At 42.3% G+C, this 18,035-nt stretch overlaps 1 protein-coding gene across 1 annotated transcript in view; it reads right to left on the bottom strand.

Moving 5' to 3' along the window:
• The window catches only part of LOC135488465 (midasin-like), an 86,627-nt gene extending 69,241 nt beyond the window's left edge, over window positions 1–17,386 (bottom strand). Inside the window, exons 1-22 of the mRNA XM_064773089.1 lie at window positions 17,269–17,386; window positions 16,826–17,041; window positions 16,305–16,540; window positions 15,839–16,123; window positions 14,459–14,762; window positions 14,092–14,228; window positions 13,618–13,908; window positions 13,055–13,396; window positions 12,523–12,793; window positions 11,611–12,302; window positions 11,251–11,380; window positions 10,865–11,140; window positions 10,334–10,530; window positions 9,999–10,171; window positions 9,565–9,756; window positions 9,190–9,395; window positions 8,976–9,098; window positions 8,656–8,853; window positions 8,330–8,437; window positions 7,878–8,066; window positions 7,434–7,664; window positions 6,941–7,069 (exon numbers count right to left, since the gene is read on the bottom strand). Of these exons, the coding sequence (XP_064629159.1) occupies window positions 6,941–7,069; window positions 7,434–7,664; window positions 7,878–8,066; window positions 8,330–8,437; window positions 8,656–8,853; window positions 8,976–9,098; window positions 9,190–9,395; window positions 9,565–9,756; window positions 9,999–10,171; window positions 10,334–10,530; window positions 10,865–11,140; window positions 11,251–11,380; window positions 11,611–12,302; window positions 12,523–12,793; window positions 13,055–13,396; window positions 13,618–13,908; window positions 14,092–14,228; window positions 14,459–14,762; window positions 15,839–16,123; window positions 16,305–16,540; window positions 16,826–17,041; window positions 17,269–17,361 (5,019 nt within the window). The 5' untranslated portion in view covers window positions 17,362–17,386. The remainder of the gene's footprint in view (window positions 1–6,940; window positions 7,070–7,433; window positions 7,665–7,877; window positions 8,067–8,329; window positions 8,438–8,655; window positions 8,854–8,975; window positions 9,099–9,189; window positions 9,396–9,564; window positions 9,757–9,998; window positions 10,172–10,333; window positions 10,531–10,864; window positions 11,141–11,250; window positions 11,381–11,610; window positions 12,303–12,522; window positions 12,794–13,054; window positions 13,397–13,617; window positions 13,909–14,091; window positions 14,229–14,458; window positions 14,763–15,838; window positions 16,124–16,304; window positions 16,541–16,825; window positions 17,042–17,268) is intronic.
• Between the last annotated feature and the right edge of the window lie 649 nt (window positions 17,387–18,035).

The raw sequence follows: 18,035 nt of genomic DNA, 5'->3' as shown, positions 1-18,035 counted from the left end.
CAAAGTTCTAGCAATAGGTTTGACAATATTTATTACAGAGCCCACAGAACCACTTGGATTTAAGGATGTTACTGTAACACTAGTCAGATCAGTGGATTTGAAGGATCTGTTGGATGTTTACAATTCAAGCCAATGTTTGATAAGACCAGAACATATTTGATACTGACACTATATACCAATCACTCTAGTTACAACTAGATTGAAATGGAATTCAAATAAGGTAAATTCCGGCAAAAGATTTCAATTCAAAAGACCATCTTGAACATCATAGTGCTGTCAATGGTTACTAGGGTTATTGTTACCTGTTACTATGGTGATTGAAGTTTATGTTACATAAATGTCTATAGTTATCAATTGAAGATGTTTATAATAAAACAATTTTGTTAATTTGAAGAAGTTGTATACCCATGTTTATTTACCTATTCGTGGAGGAAGCCATTTCACTAATGGAAGTTTATAGTACTTGAATCAAGTAGCCTAGTTATCAGACGTAAATATCCTCAACTTTCCCTTTGTGTCTGGTGGGCATGGCCGAGTAATATCGCCAGCCAGAACATAGCGTTATTTGACACATTTTTTTCCCCATTGCAATCAATAAAGATCTTAAACATTTATCGACTTGATGAAATCGTCCATAAATAATGCAAGGGGGTTGATGGAAAAAAACTTCAATGCCATCAGATGCACTTGATATTGAAAACTTAGCAAAACTTCATAAAAACGCCAGCCGTTGGCATGGCAACAGAGATGATGTTGAATGCTGAGATTACAGGTTAATAGGTAATAAAGATGGTATGGCAAATATCAAAGAAATTGCAAGTATTATTCTTTTCATGTTGAACAATTTGTACGATATAGGCATTGAATTTGATAGAGCTGTCATCCCCACAGGTCTTTCATTTGGCAAAATTGGCGGAATAGAGGACGAAAAAAACTCTTCTGAAGATAAATCACCAACATACAGACAACACTGCTCAGCAAGTTCACAAGAGGGAGCAGAATTACAAATAATCTAAATGACTAGCCAAATGGATTTCTGAGTAGCGATGGATGTCCAGCTGGGAAATTCCAGACCACTCCAAGCCAATACCCCAGACCACTCGCACTTGGAGGAGGCTTGGCCAACATTTCCAGCAATCTCGCACATACCATTGCAATATCTGGATTCTCTGAACATATGACCCCATGCATCATGAACATGCATATTTCATTCAGATCGCCCAAATAAATGAATAGACCATAATTATTGTGCGAAAAACCTCGAGCGTCTCTTCTAGCAACGTAAGAGGGGTATTAGGGAAAAAATAATTTGTTTGTGTCTGGTCGACAGACATTGGCTGAATAATTGCTGAGCTGGATGTGGTTTTTATTCAGACTTATTTGGGGCCACCAACAGAAAGACAGTGAGGTGGTCATTGGAATATCTACAGAAACATCTATCTCTTGTATCTGGGGGGGCTGCTCAGCGTGAAAGTTTTTCCAGAGCTGGTGAGCTCTCCAAGAGTAAAATCGTAAGTGGAACATCCTCTTGTCAGCAACTATCAAAAAGAAACCAGAGATTTCTGTTATCATCTTGTCTTTCATCAATCAAACTTTTTCAAATAATGGAAGGTTTCAATATCAAAATATAAAAGATGTTGTCCAAGGGATCCAATCAACGAGCGCACAGACCAGAAACGTACATCCATTCTGCTCAACCCTGGATGATCAAATCCTGAAATGAGTTATCTATGAATAACGTGCAAGGCTGACCATGGTGAGAGGGTACATGTTATATTTTTGCTTCCAAGCTGTATATCATACTGACAAAAAATAATCTGATTTGATCATCAGACTCATATATCAGACTGATAAGCTACATTGTGTGCCTCGTTCAACCCAAACAGGCCACTCTATCAAGGGTCACCTTGAGGTTGAAGTATTGTAAAATGTCCATGAAAGTTCAAGGTAGAAGAGGGAGAAGGAGTCAACAGAGGGACCGAAAGGTAAGAAACTTCAGTACTTATTCCTGCATATCTCTACAACTGCACCCCACAACACCTATAATCAACTACAAGGAATGTATGAGCTGATCGATGCAGCCCTGAGCAAAACCACAAGAACATTAGAGCCTAACAAATCACTGAGCAGTGCAGTCCATCGCTACTTTTTCATCCACAAATGAGCATTTTGACATGATCCAATAACGTATTTCCAAGCGTATACGAGATAATCTTATACATTCCTGACCAATGTCATCTAATCAAATCACGCTGAGAACCACCAAGAAAAATCCAATTTTCCAAGTTCATTTGGGAGATTCTTGGATAAACACGACCATAGCACAAATCAATAGGACCCTGCAACGATGGCCAGCAAAAATGACGACGAGTGCTACTGCGGCCACCCACAAAAATAATCACTGCTACGGCAATGGGGAAAAAAGTCACGGCAGGCTGCGGGCAGAAAGAGATGCTGGAAAAATCACTATGCGGTCACGTTGTGCAATAATCAATGAGGAAAGAAACTTGCAAATCGTTAAGGTGTAACCCTCCCAAGGCCACGGCCAGCTACAACAGCTCAATACTGACAGTCAGTGTAACTTACTCTTTCACAAATTACAGCTGCTGGAATTTAAGATTTTGGGCACCTTCTGGTCTAAAGGGTTAAATATGAGCCACAACCTTGTCAATCCGATAGCATTGTGTATCCCCCGCCTGAAATAATCCCCTCAATCCTGGCCTTCCTTGAGGAAACCCTGCCTCATTACCATCAATAATGAGCCGTCTTTGCCGCCAATGGTCATCTTCCAGATCATGATCTCGCTATCATGCCTGAAGCGATGAATGCCTTGCCCCACGGTCAACGACCTGTCTATTCAGGCTCTGTAAGGAACCGAGTTCTACACCAAGTATTTAGATCACCATAAATACTTCATTAGATCTGCATTACATACATGTTGGGAGAATGATGTTCCGCTGAGATATTCGCCCACCGGGATGCTTGGACAGAGGAGAGGTCAAGGGATCAGCTCAGTTTATCTTGCTTAGGAGACAGTTATTCAGACACGACAAGATAGGTTTTTGTCATATAACTCATCCTGAAGAAAGAAATTGCCAATGTTGCAAAACATGGGGACAACTACAAGGTGTCCCAAGAAATGTGAGTACAACTCATTCAACCCCTAGTGAACTGAAAGGGGAATTGACCTCGATTTGATCAAATTGAGGAAATCACTTTCAAAGGTTCCAGAGAGTTGAAGATGAGGCAAGATACTGAACCTCAATCGGCCTTTTCTAGTCCCTAGCTGATTCTTCAAACCCCCAAGCAACCTTGAGATTTCATCAATGTCCCTTGTTCAATAAACTCACACATTCTGGAGACAGGTTTCACCAATCGCTGAGCAAATGTTCACCAGACCAAACGACCTGCAGACAATGTAGTCAGTGGCTGTGTCACCTCAGCCATGTAAGTGACGTCTAGAACACTGTGGATCAGTTGTTCTGATCTGGTTAAATCTTGTTATGACGGTTTGAGGTGAAAGCTATTGACATGTTGGGGACATCGCGTGACAGTCAGTGTGTAACTAGCCAGGGGTAAGAACACCTTTGACACCATGGTCATTTGACAGGAGGGATCAGGTGAAAGTTGTCTAAGAGGCAGAATGCAAAAGGGGAGCATCATAACATAGTGTGTTCAGAAAACGATGTTGTAGCTACCAAGGAAAGAGCCCCTTTGACAACCATTCATTCGACAGACCGTTCCTTGCAATAAACAAGAATCGCAGTGAGATATCAACTTTGATAACATATTTGTAACAGTTTCAGAGCAAAGGCTATGATCAATGACCTCATCTCCTTCGTTGTATAGCCAGTTTTAGCAGCTTTTTCTATTGGTATCAGCTTTCAGCTGTCCTTTGCAATCCAGTTCTTTTTTCAATCAATATATTGCAACTTGACCCTCACTAACAAATCAATTGAATCTTATTTTCAATCGTACTTCAACTTGCTTGATCCCCACTAAACAAATCAATAACAATTTATCGATAAAATCACAAAACAGGGAATGGCACCGTGTAAGATGAGGCCATCCCCATTGATCGCAACATGTGAATGTAAACACAGCTACAGACAATCAGACTAGTTGGATCGTATCATTGAGGACACCCAAATCTCAAGCTGCAAACTTGAACACAAGCCTCTGACAATCTGAATGCAATCATTGGAAACGGCCTCATCCCAAGTGACGTAAATCTGATCACAAACCTTTCACAATTTGACAGTATCATGGATGGCACCCCGAATACAAGCAATGTGACAGTGAATTCAAACACAAACCCAAGATCATCCAAATACTATCATTGGGCAGCCGGCAATGTACTAATTAATCCTGATAAATTGGGGAGTAGATCACGGGTAAACGTGACATGATTAGGAAAAGGTTCGATACCACGCCTCAAGGAAGGGCTTTTAATGAAATTAGCTGAGGCAGTCTGGTCCCAGTTGTGTGAGCAGCTAACGAAGGTGACACACCAAAGGTGATACAAGATTCAGGGTGTTGGGCTATCGTGATGATTGATTCTAAATGTCAGCATCACTTTCCTAAGGCTTTGGGGGATAGCGAGTGGATAGTTTCCAAAAAGGACTTGGCAGTTTTCAATGAGTTTGGAAGATTTGGTATTGACCATTTTTATTCAAAGTGTATTACTGCATCTAAAGGACAGATAACAGTCACAACTGTGATCACACTGAGGCAGTCTCACGAAAAGGCGTAAGTAAAAACAAATAAACAATGGATCACTATGTGAGAAGTTCCCAATCTCCAAGAATTCTTTGATTAGCAATATGTATCGAGGATGACTGTTCGGCCAAAAAGGTTACCTAAACTCTAACAGTGATACACTGCTTGGCAAAAAATCATCTGCTTGAAGGCGCTGTGCTGCTAACCTTTTTTTTGCACAACATGTTTTAGGGATTACAGATGGTTGATATTACCCCAGGCAGTCGTGATTGTTCCTTATTAGGCACACCTGCCACTCGGAAAAAAGCAGGAGGAGGATCATCAGGCAGAAAAATTGATCATTTCCCTACTCAACAATTTTTTGTCCAGCCCTGTTTCGGTATGAGTTGCAGGCTACTCTGGCAGCAGTCATGATCCAACAGCATCTTAATGCCAACAGCAATGTAGCCAAAGAGACTTCTGATGGACAGAACTGGCGAAACAAATTTTAGTATAGAAACGCCACTCAATCTGCTTATGAGAAGGTATCTTGCTTTTCACATACATCGCTTCACTTCACAACTCAATATGAAGAACTCAATTGTGAATGCGATAAATGATAAATTTGCCAATAACCTAACCGTGATTGACGACACGTTGGTGGTAGATGTGTCCTGATATGAGGCTATTTATTTGTCTCGTCTGCCGAGCCAGCAATCTTTCATATTGACACCCATAAGGTAAAAAACACAAAAGCCAGACGAGCCTGTATTATACAAAAGAAACCTGTCATCATCGACACATTCACTGATTACCTTGTTGACATTCAAATCTGTGGGTGTTAGCGGAAGGAAAATGGCAGAAATGACTTGTCAATGAGACAAGAGTTAGTAACACTGGCACGCATCAGATGCAGACGAATTGGAGAAAACCGTAGGCCTTTTTTTTCTATTTGGGTGGATCTGCTTGGCAATTTAGGTTATCATGAAATGTAAAAGTAGAATGTGTTTACCTGTCATATTATAAATAACGAATTGCTTCAACATGTTCAAAAGTCAACGTGGATTAAGACATGTTCCACCAAGTCATTAGCCATGGAACTGACTGAACCCAGCCTTCGCAGACATCGCTGAGCCAGATTAACGGAACAGAAAACGTCAGTCACATCTGCCTGGAGGCTATTTGTAAATCAGTTCAAAAATGGCAAGACGGGAAGGAGAAAACATGGGTAGTTTGCAATATGAGAGCTTTGAATTCAAAGATGTTTCGTGTTTTCAAACAGAATTTTGCATTTAAAAACAGAACAATGAATTTTAACCCTTTACGTTATTATAGCAATGAATAAAACAAGACACGGTTAACATTTTGAGGCAATCTTTTCCATGGTATCAGTAGTTTTTTCATTATTCACATGACTATGGAATTAAGATCATCTGATACAACTTTTCTAGGCACATATTCAGGCAATGGTATAATTCCCATGTCGTATCGCATGCAGTTTATGAAGAACACACATTGAGAAGGAGAAATTGAGGAGCAAGAGGTACCAGGATTTCACACAGCGACGTGCCACGTCAACAATGCATTATGGATGAAACCGGGGCCCATAACATCCATCACTATGTCTGCGGGAGAGACCAGATCAATGCAATAATGACCAATGGAGGGCCTTGACCAGGAGTAGGTGCAAGAACAACAGCTAGCTGCCAAAGACACCACAGCACCTTCAAAGGTCTTCTGGTTGGGTACATCAGACCTGATTTGCCCAAAAATGTTGTGAGGAGTGACGCTCAGACCTATCAGACTTTTTGAGTATGTCATTTGAGTATCTTATGCGACTTGCAGCAAGGTTTAAAGAACGGTTAAAGGCATTATAGGTGTCAGCATGGTCTAGTCAAATCTGATAACATGTTTTGAATTGAGAGCTGAAGGCAAGTAGGACAGGAAAGCAACCTCAAACTGACAAACAATTATAACTGCCAGATCTCTCTGATAAGCAATTGATTACAGAGGTGATGAAATGCGCAAACCTAACATTTACAAACATTTTTAAACAAGAGCAAAACTGGTAGCACAATGAGTTCAGTAGTTTCTAATGAGCTCTTCTGTCCACCTAAGGTCACTCTGTTGGTAAACATTTCTCTTGGCTGTTACTTATTGCAAGTCCTGATTACTTTAACTTTGAGTCGTTCAGCCAATACCCTTACTAGATCTATGAGGTTTTGAATGACATGAACCCTACCTGTTCAAATCCACCCAGGAGTTCAGTCGTATCCATGGAGCTGTTCATGGCGATCGTGTGGAGTTTATGATTGGTCAACTGAGACAGGACCTGCACCAAAGAAGACTTTCCACTTGCTGAAGAGCCAACCTGAAGAAAAGAAACCGGACAGCAAACCATGGTTAGGGCCTATTGTAGGCCAAAAACAAACAAAAGTCCTCTTTTGAACAGGAGAATAAGATCTTTGGTAGTCTGAGATAAATTCTAAGGTATTAATCTCTTGACACCAAAAGTTCCCCCAACCATGAAGTCTGGGTCTGAACATGATTATGGTATCAGACTCAATCTCAATCCAAAAGTTGCAACCTTAAACCAGATCTAAGGTAACAACTCAAATGAGCGCTGTATAAACAGATCTCTGCTCCACTAAAGTGCCAGTCGAGAAGCCCACAATATTAAAAGCTAGCTGAACTGCTTTGGGCCTTGATTGACATGATAATGGCATTCTACTCACCAGTATTGCCATCCAGTTCATCTGAATACATTTCATAATGGCTTCAAGAGGCTCCAAGTCATGATGAAGCAACTGGAGAGAAGACTGATGATCAACGGTAGAAAATCCACTCTCATCCCTTTCGAGTATAGAGTGGCCAACTTGGATGAACGTGCTTGTAATTTCTGTGTAGCTTGTTGGCTTGTTGAGTGGGTGGCTCGGACCAAACACCTCTTGGTATAGCTTGGATACCTACAGAATAATGAACTCATGAGAATGGAGTGACTGACCGAGACAGAATCACTATTCATTTCCGAGTGAGAGGTTGTTTAGAATTGACAATGAAGCCATTAAGATGAACATTTTCAACCTCTAAAGATATTCATGGATACCACTCAGGCATAAACTGTGTAATAATGTCACTGTGAATGTTGGTGTAAATGTATTACATCAACTATTTCAAACCTTTTCCTTGTCAGCAGCTGTGCGCATCCTGTCAGTGTAGATGAGACCCACATATTCCCCTGGACTGAAGGAGTCGCTTGTTTGATTCTGCACAAGTAGATCACACCATCTGAAGATGTCGCGCAGGTTAAACTCCCATGGACTGCCACGTTGTCCCCACTGGCAGGTCACCATTGTCTCCTCATACATCTACAATGAAAATATGATGGTCAATGGTTTGAAGAGAACTACAATAAATCAAGGCAGTTAGATAGCTTTGCAGATTCAGAAAGCACCTGAAGAGATTAGGGCCAGCTCCATCCAACTACGAGTGAGGATTTGTGACGAAACCCCAAGTCACATTCTGCAAATCAGTTGCTGTATCAAAAGAAGAGGACTTTTGGCTGGAGCCAACTTAATACAGTCCCAGTTGATGCCCAGCTCAAAACTTTATAACTTTAAGTAAGTCTCACCTTCGTGTTGAAATCCACCATATTTGAAAGTATCGATGTTGGTATCAGGGAATATATGGAAGTGGTGATGAAGAGAAGGTCTTCAAGTGATAACGGCTCGACATAAACCTAGGGAATAATGAGAAGAATCTCAAGTAAGAAGTATCAATGATGAAAGTGATGAACAGTAAATCTCCATGTGACAACGGCTCGACACCAAAGATGATTAGGATGATGATCAATACTGTTGGATTTGAAATATTCATGTATATTTGGTAGGAAAAAGATCCATCAGAGACCAGGCTTGAGAAATGCTGGTGATTTCCCTCTTGTCACTATCTAATTACCTGAGTGAATCTGTTAAGGAAGGAGCGTGGCAGACCCTTCCTTCCCCCTCCCTGGTTGAGAGGATTCTGACAGGCAAATAACCTCGTCTTCTCATGGTCAACGTTGAACGTCCTGCCTAGCTCCGGTACATAGACCTCTCCTCGGTGATCGAGACAGGCATTCAATCCTTCCAGCACAGACTGGGAAGCAAGGTTCAACTGGAAGAAGAAAGCCACAAATGTACAAACGGTAATGAGATACTTTTTGAGAAAAAGACATTTCATAGTTTCATGCTTTCTGACGATAAGATCATTGAACAAAAGTGTTTTGAAAGACTTACCTCATCCAGTACAATCCAATGTCCTGCTTTCAGGGCCTTCAGTAACGGGCCATCTCTCCAAGCAAACTGTCCACCTTCACCCCCTTCGACAGGTAGATCAGCACCAAATAGATCTGAAACATCCTGAAATTTCACACAACATTAGTGAGCAATAAGTGAAACATTTCTGTTAAAACCCATTTAACACAGCAAAAATTCAGGACCGAAAACTTACAGTCTGATCTGAAAGGTTGATCCTGACCAGTTCATGTCCCGCAGCCTTGGCCAGAGCCGAGACAAGGCTAGTCTTCCCTACACCAGGAGAGCCTTCCAGAAGCAATGGCCGGTGCAGCTGTAGGCCTCGGAGCAGACGCTGCAAGTTCTTGGATGTTGTTGGTGCATTTGCAGCATAGTCCGAGGGGAGGGTGGTTCTATTTTGGCCTAAAATAAAGAGGTTTATTATCATTCAGGGTAGGGTAAGCAACTTCTTCTTATATTTAACTCTGGTTTCTATCAGTACCCTGTGATACTATCATTTGGGATAAAATCAATTGGTAAGCATTCTAGATGTAGGGACCCGATAACTTTCATAGGCCATGATTCACTTTACCTTTCTGGACATAGAAGGGCAGGATTCCAAAATGAGTTGAACTGTCAACAATTTCCCTATATGTTGAGTCGACATAGAGCGTGGCGACATCAAAGGTCGTGTGGGTCATCTGTTGGAGTTGGTTGATCAGGAACTGCATACAGGCCTTCCGTGTTTCCTCAGTCAAATGTGAGTTGCTGGCACTTGTCACACCTGAGGGAAAAGATAGGTGAAGCTAAATGGCTCAAGTTTTCAACAGCAAAAATTCAAGTTTTCTTTACCAATCTATGAAAGAGCAAAAAGTGGGTGTGGTATCTCTATTTCGATGTGCTTGGCATTCTATGGAGCCATTGGCATATTTCTAGAGGGCTCCAAGACAGATGCGACTTATGACATGTTGCTAAATATGGTTTAAAGTATACTTGCTGATGCTTATAATAATGAAGATATCATACCTGATCCCAGGCTATCGATGAAGACCAAGCATGCTCCATGAATGTAGGCGACGGCAGGCTCTAGTTTAGGACAGGAGGTATTTGTGTCCATCTCACTGTCATCTTTGATGGTCTTGGAGCATACGTTAATGAAATTGACCCAGGACAGCAAGTCCCGAATACTGACTGTGCATCTGAAAGAGAGCCAATTCAACAGTAATATGAGACACTGCAAATCGTAACAGTTCGGGATGGCCCTTTCCCAACAGCATCCCCCAAATGCTAGGGTAAAGAGAGGTGGTATGGAATCTGTAACAATGCTCTTCATAGGCTATTCATCACTTGGCTAATCTCACCTTTTCCCGATATCGTTATTTGAGAACCACTGAACGAAGTCCATAATGGCACGTCCAATTCCACTACTGCCATCTTCTTGGTTGACAAGGTGGATCCCCGATTTCAGGTTATGCTCAATGATCTCAACAAGGTCAGCGTAGTCCGTGCTCTGTGGGCACCAGATTTCAGTGAAGCGGTTCCTTAGGGCTGGTGACAGCTAAAATAAATCAAGATGGCTTTTCTTAGATCCTTCATTCCAAGAAGAAATATCTTAAATATCTCTATAAACATGTAGCTAATCTTGTAAGGCAAGACCCAAAGAACAGAATCTACCCATGTGATTTGTCAAGCGCAGGACCTTGAGGAGCATGGACCTTGTGGCCTTGTCCTCCAAAAGTCAAGTTCAAGGAATACTGTATGAGCAGCTCCGTAATACCCCAGTGTCTCTTCATAGACCAAATACTAATGAGTTATTGTTCACTGAGACCTTCCCAGGTTGGTACTCTTTGTGCCATATATTAAACCCGCCAAAACTCTTTGGCTTTTCTTACCTCTTTCTTGCCATAATCTCCGCCAGGATTCATCGTAGCCAGAATCTGGAACGTCTCGGCCGCAGTTATCTCCTCGACATTATTCTGCTTCCCATCGCCACCACCTTTCTCCGCTAGCAATAAACGTCGCTCGGGTTCAAGGACGCTGTTGAGACGCTCGAGGACGGAATCGTCAGCCAATGAGATCTCATCCATCAGGATCATGGCGCCCTCTTTCATGGCGGTTACCAGCGGTCCATCACACCACTCGAACAATCGCAGTTCATCATCCTTGGACTAAATAAAATGAAAAGACTTTTAACAACTCGCAGACAGACAGGCAGATTATTAAGTATATGACAGCCCCAGTTGCTGTTTATGCGAAACAAATAAAGTGGTGATCTTACCTCTCTATTCCTAACAGGTCGGAGTCCTCCCAGGAAATCTGCACTTTCTGTGTGAAGATGACAGTTGATGGAATAGAGGGTTAATCCAGCCCTGGTTGCCAGAAGTTGACACATCGTCGTTTTACCACATCTGAAAAACAAACAGAAACAGAAATTATGTACAATGTATTTGTACCCATGAACGCCATGAACTGACGAATTTCTGAAGAGAAAGAACTATTTTTGGCAATATCCTAATGGTCTTTGTTACAGCTAGTGCTATGTTTGATATAGGTTAATATATACACCACTTGATAACCTTAGGTACATAGAAATTTGCTGGTTTAGACAAATGACGTCTTGCCGTCACAGATAACTTACCCTGTCTCACCAATCAGGAGAACTGGTTCCCCATATTTGACTGCCTGGCCAACCAACACCGCTAATCTCTTCATATTCGACGTCCAGACAATGTGTCTGAAATCATCTTCTGCAACTCCCATGATACCTTGCATCATATCTCTCACATAGTCCCGAGACTTTTGCCCTGTGGAGAACAGATCGGCTGGGTTGACCTTCCTCTTCAGATGCTTTTGGAGGACTGTAACAATCACCTTTGCTTCCTCGGGCTTTCTTACTCTGCCGGCCAACAGCATGTAACCACTATCAGCGAGATACTGGTCCCAGTCATAGAACGAGGCAGTACTGGCAATGCTCGCCTTGGTGTACCTCTCAGCCCAGCGGAACAAATCACGTAAAGTGATGTATCCTTGTTTCCCAGCAAAGACACTGGACGTTCTTCGGATTGTCTGTAGTTCCAGCATGACTGCCACAAGTTTCTTACAATAAGACATAGGCATCTTACATCGCTGGTGCAGAATCAACTCCAACTCGCTACTGGGAAGTTCATCGTAATGCAGCTCAACGAAACGATTCCTGAACGCCCTTGACAGGACCTTACGACCCCCGTAAAGACCTGGTGGATTCTGGGTGGCAAACAGCATGAAGTGGTGATGTGCCTTGACAGTCTGCTGAGTCTCTGGTATGAAAAGCTCTCGGTTGTCATCCAACAGCTGAAGTATAAACCAGGGAAATTAAAAACTGGAGATTAGAGGGCATCGTTGGCTTTTGATCACCAACTAATCAACTCTGAGGAAATGAAAGTTTTCCTCAAAGTAATTATCTCATATCACCAAGAAACTGGTCAACTGATGCTACCTTGAAATGTATAGCTATCACAGCCTTGGTCTAATCACATGCTGGTGTCCTACAAGACCTCAAATTGAAACCTACCCTGTTGAGAGCCTCTAAAACATCGGTAGGAGCCAAGTTCAATTCATCCAGGATGATCCATTGCCCTTTCCTCATGGCATCTACTAGCACTCCTTCCTTGAACACCAGTTTACCATGTTCGTCAGCCGCGTAACATCCGATGTACTCCTGGAGGTCTGTGTGCTCATGGTTGTTAACCCGCACGCAGTGATTGCCCGAGGCGTCTGCTAACCACTTGATCAAGCTGGTCTTCCCGACTGATGTCTCGCCCTGGATCAGAACTGGATGTTTCCTGAAGGACAGAGAAATTCAAACGATAAATGATCATGACTAGAGCAACCAACAAGTGTCAACACAATATCGATTCCTTTATCACAGCACCTTGTCACAGAACTTCATTTTTAAGTTAGAACAACATTCATGAAGGGAGGGTCACTTCAGTATCAAAATCGATGGAGAGGAAATAAGTAAGTTGAAAGTACGAACGTCAAGCAGTTTTGTCTTCTGAAAAGTTTTGTCTTATTTTGGCAAATTTTTTCTGAACCTAACATACCCTGCTGTGACAACTCTTGCCAAATCCCTCAGATTAGCTCTAACAGATGGCGTCAAGACGTAACTCTCATTTACATGAGGTTCGACAGTTCCTTGGTGAATCCAATAGCCTTCAAACTTCAGGTAAGTGCCAATAGATGGCTCGGGCAGTGGATGCTTGAGGATGCTCTTGACGTTCTGCCTCCCGACGACATGCTGACAGACGAGCTGCTCAACGATGGGGTGTGACGACCGGTCGAGTTGGGTGAGGAAACTAAAGCAGAAGCCTTCGTACAGAGATCGTAGGACATTCCCATATGTGTTACTTGCAGCTTGGCGTAAGGCACGACACAAGGTACGTAAACTGTAGATAGAAATAAAAGAAAATGTAACAGAATTCAGCACGGCAAAAAGCATCATATCTGTCATTTAACAATCTGCGACATTACACATCCGTTCTTCTTCTTCATCTAATCTCTGACACCACATGAACCACTACTCTTGACACTTAGCCACTGGACTACCCCCCCCCCCAATCTATCCATCATTGAAGCTTACTAACTTCCACAATTTCAAGTCACATACCTATAGTGTGGTTTATGTCCCGTCCCATCTACTAGCTTCTTGACGGCTTCATTCCGGATAATCTGATAGAACTTGATAATCCCATCTATCTGTTTAGCAGTAAGGGATAATCCCTTCAAGTACTCAGCAACCAGAATCCTGAGGTCACTATCATCTTCGACTTCATCTACGTATAGCTCGGTGAATCGATTTCGGATGCCAGCGGGCAGGTCCTTCTTTCCGACATCTGTAGCTGGATTCATACAAGCGAACAGACGAAAGTCCTTGTGGCGAACCACAGGTTCAGTATCTCTGGAAAAATCACATCAAGATTTTAACATTCAGTACTGTTAGTTGCAGTGCCCGAAATAATCTTTCAAGCAATGAAGACAAATGGTTTATCAGCAACTGGTAGGCAAAGATTGAGGACTGGGGAGGAACTTCATATAAGCCAGAACTTTATCAAAGTGCACAGCTTTCAAACAGACCACTCACCCTCTTTCCATCAGAAGCAGTGACCCTGAAGAACTTTCTAATAGTCCACCAAGACACTCAAGAGTTTCGGCAGCAGACAGGTTGATCTCATCAAGGAGGACCCAGTCGCCCGACTTCATAGCCTTGACAAGTGTGCCCTGAATAAAAAAGGATAGGAGTAAGTATTATCTGAAAACACTTAATTGAGGATGTTGTATTCTAGAAAATCTGGCCAATATTTCCACTGATCTGAAAGTTTGACTGTTATACACATTGAACACTTGAAATAAACTCTATTGAAAGATCTAATCAAGGTAACATGTGTGTGCAAATTAACAGTGAGGAAAGCTGCTACCGGGAAGTTGCAAGAGAGCCATTAAAAGCCTACCTCAATGAAGGAGAATGCCAGGGCACTATCGGCATATTTCGCCTGCAACTTCAGCTGCTGCAAGCGTTTCTGTATTTTCACCCACAATTTCGACAAGCCTGGATCGTTTTCATACTTCTTGACAGCAAGTTGTGTCGGGTGTTCTAGGAGCTTGACCAGGTCACTCCATCTCCTCTTGGCAAAGCATTCCTGGAGATGCCCCAGGAACGTCATATTCTGCTTTCGGGAGAAGCACTGGCAGAAGAGAATCTCAAAGTCTTCCCTGACTGGCGAGATGACGTGTTTCAAGTCCATAGGTTTGAAGCTACAAGGTAATGAATTCAGGCAAATAGAGTCATATAAAACGGAAGCTCCACCCACATACAATGGGCAAGGCTGTCCCATGAAGTTATGATATTGTGGGAAAGAAAAGGGAGCATATGACAGTTGACCCTGATTTAAATTGTGATCTCAGCTGGGTGCAGCTAGCATATTAAGTTATCAACATATGTACTCCATCCAATATCAGTTTTTTTCAAGTACATTGGGGAAGGGATTGATATCTTCAATTTCCAGAAGCACAACCTAGCAATTTCTTGACAAACTCACCCTCCTAATAAATCCGTACTGTCACTCTGCTGGTTCATATTGATGACCTTAAGGGAATGGCCAAGCTGATGGGCAAGGTACTGCACTGTCGACGTCTTCCCAGTACCCGTCTCACCAACCAGCAACACTGGCTCGCTATGCCCAACACACACCGCTATCCTCTCCAACAGACACGATGCCTGACGGGTGAAGGCAAAGTTTACGGTAACAGACCGAGCGAGTGCAATGGCATCCAGGTCTTTCTGAGGTAGCATCTGCCTTCCTGTTGTAATCTTGGATGTCTCTAAGGAAACTGAGGGTTTGTGTTTTATACACTGGTATTCAGCCTTCGCCTTAGTTATATTGAGTCTGGCACCAATTGCCTCTGCGGCTCTCAGTCTCTTTTCCTGGTTCGGGAGACAAGCGCAGAAACAATCTAATGCTTCTTGGAACACAGCATTGCTGGTGGCCATCGAGCTGACATCAAACTCTACTGCTATTCTATAGCACCATTTGATGAGATCCCTGAAAATTTAGAATAAGGATTATACACCAAATATATTTCTCAGAAAGTCAAACATGAACTTACAATATGAAACTTGTTAACTTGTCCCATAGTTAACTTCTAATTGAGGTCTTGAAATAAAATCTTATTCGTTAAGAAAACATGGTTTTTATCGAGGTGATTTGAGACAAGTACACCACTATACACACTCCCTAAAAAGGAATGCTGGTAAGACGCGGCTGACACGATTTTTGTATCTTTGGCAACACATTGAGATGATTACAATCAGTTTTCAAACAGAACCTCACCTTGTTGAAATAAGTCTCCCATCATGTGACAAGAACTGACCAATCGTATCACCAACATCTGTTTCCATGGTGTCCCCAGAGAGCTCATGACGACCAGACGACACCATGAAATACACATCAAGCAAACGATCCACAACAGTGGAAAACTTCGGGAACTTTGAAACAATGACTTTCTCCAGTTCTTGCCTTGACAAGGGTTCAACCATGACTGTGGACCATAGCTTCTCCAGTAGGCCAGCATTGGAGCCGTGCTGCTTGTACCAACCACTGGAACTGCCCATTAACCTGCAACAGAATGATGAATTCCTTACACTACATCATCAGTATTGCATTCAGTGATATATCATGAGAAGCCCCTTGGAGCCAACAGTATATGTTCTTGTAAAATTAGTTCAGCCCAGTTCATTTCTGTGTGGCAGACTTGACTAATGATTCTGACATTTTTGGAGGAAACTAAAAATCTTACCTTTGGGTGACAAAAAGATGAAACCCTGGAGCAGCCTGAATTGTATCGCCATGTCCAGGAAGGGAAAGTGTCCTCGATTCTAATATGGGCAACAAGATTGAGACAACATCCATGGGGGCGTAGTCAATGTCCTCTAAGAGCAGCCACTGTCCATCAGTAATGGCACGGGTTAGAGTACCAGGCTGCCAGACGAACTCGCCAGGGACGTCAGTACATTTGTATGTACCAAGCAGAGTCTGAATAGAGACGAAGCACCAATTTGAAGAGCTTGCCATGAGTGGGCAAATGAATTGAAGCAGGAGTGGAAAACTCTAGGACACTTCCAGGCCAATATGGTCAATTTCTTCTTTAGCAATAACATATCACTTGTTGTACTGCTTTGACTGGGTATCCTAAACTTCCCAGTTGCAGTCCTGAGCTTGTTGGGCGTGATTTCTAAACCATTTCATCTAACATTCATGGTCTCCTGCAAATCTTACCCAAATCATTTTTTTTATTGTTATTATGGCAATCAAACCTACCTTACTATCTGTCTGATCACCAAGTTGCACCTTCATAATCTGTTGTGGTCGAGTGCGACCAGTCAACTTTGCCAGGTATTCAACCAAAGCGGTTTTTCCACTGCCAACAGGACCCTGGAGCAGGACTGGACTACCAGATGACACAGCTAAAGCTAAGCTTCTTAGGTTCCTCTGTGTTGAGGGAACCGGCACAATATCTGGAAACACCAGTGGCATCTGAAGCAGAGAAAAGGCCTTGAGGTTGAAACATCGAGTGATGAGATCAAGTTCTGAAATATGACCAATGCAAAGTGTAGAGCAAGTACCAGTCCTTCAGATAAACTTGAAAGTACTTAAGATAAACGAAGGACAATACTGATACAGCAAGTTTTGTGGATTAGAAAATTACTTATTTTTCACATTTTTCTTATAAAAGAAACAAGCAAGGATTTTACATAACTTACTGAGGTGTCATCATCTACACTGAGCTTAGGAAGCAGGATACCACAGACAGAGACCACATCATCACTGAGGTCCTCATCAACTACAGACTTCATGGTATGGGTGAGGCGCTGGCTGGGATCTTCCTCTGGTTGCTTTGGATTGCATAGTAGAAGAGCTTTCTTCTTGCTCTCACTGAGAGTATCATCATACCTAAAACAGACAGAATTGAATCCTTACTCTCGTCTCAGTTTACATGTACTCTCAACGTCATGTTTGCCTTTGTTGGAGTTTTCTGTCTGCCAAATTTAGCTGGCTTTATTGTCTTCCTTTGGCAGAGACCACCAAGACTGAGAGATTTCATTGATAGCAGCTGTGAATTAAGATGAGACTTTTAGGCGCTGAAGTTCTTGTTTACCTGATGAGCATCTGTCTGTATGTGTCTTCACCAAGATATCTGATGGCAACCAGTTGAATCTGCTTGGATGTCATACCAGTAAGGAGACCAATACACTGGACAGCGAACCTGAGAAGGAAGCCAATACAGATAAATCAATCACACCTTGATGAGCCAATACAAAAACATAAAATGAAGACAAGTTCCATGATATGGATTGACTGTAAGATCAGAGAAGTTTTCCCAAAACATATTGTCACATCTTACTTGATCATGACCTGTCAGTGGGGAGCACTCAATTAGCACTCCCCGATGGTATTATATTTCGTATTCGTCCTTTTTTGTCCATGGTTCTATGACTTCAGAAGGCCATTTAAAAAAAATGGTATCAAT

The sequence above is a fragment of the Lineus longissimus genome, chromosome 5 (assembly GCF_910592395.1).
Source record: "Lineus longissimus chromosome 5, tnLinLong1.2, whole genome shotgun sequence".
Taxonomy (NCBI): Eukaryota; Metazoa; Nemertea; class Pilidiophora; order Heteronemertea; family Lineidae; genus Lineus; species Lineus longissimus.
This window is presented reverse-complemented; position numbering and strand designations above follow the sequence as displayed.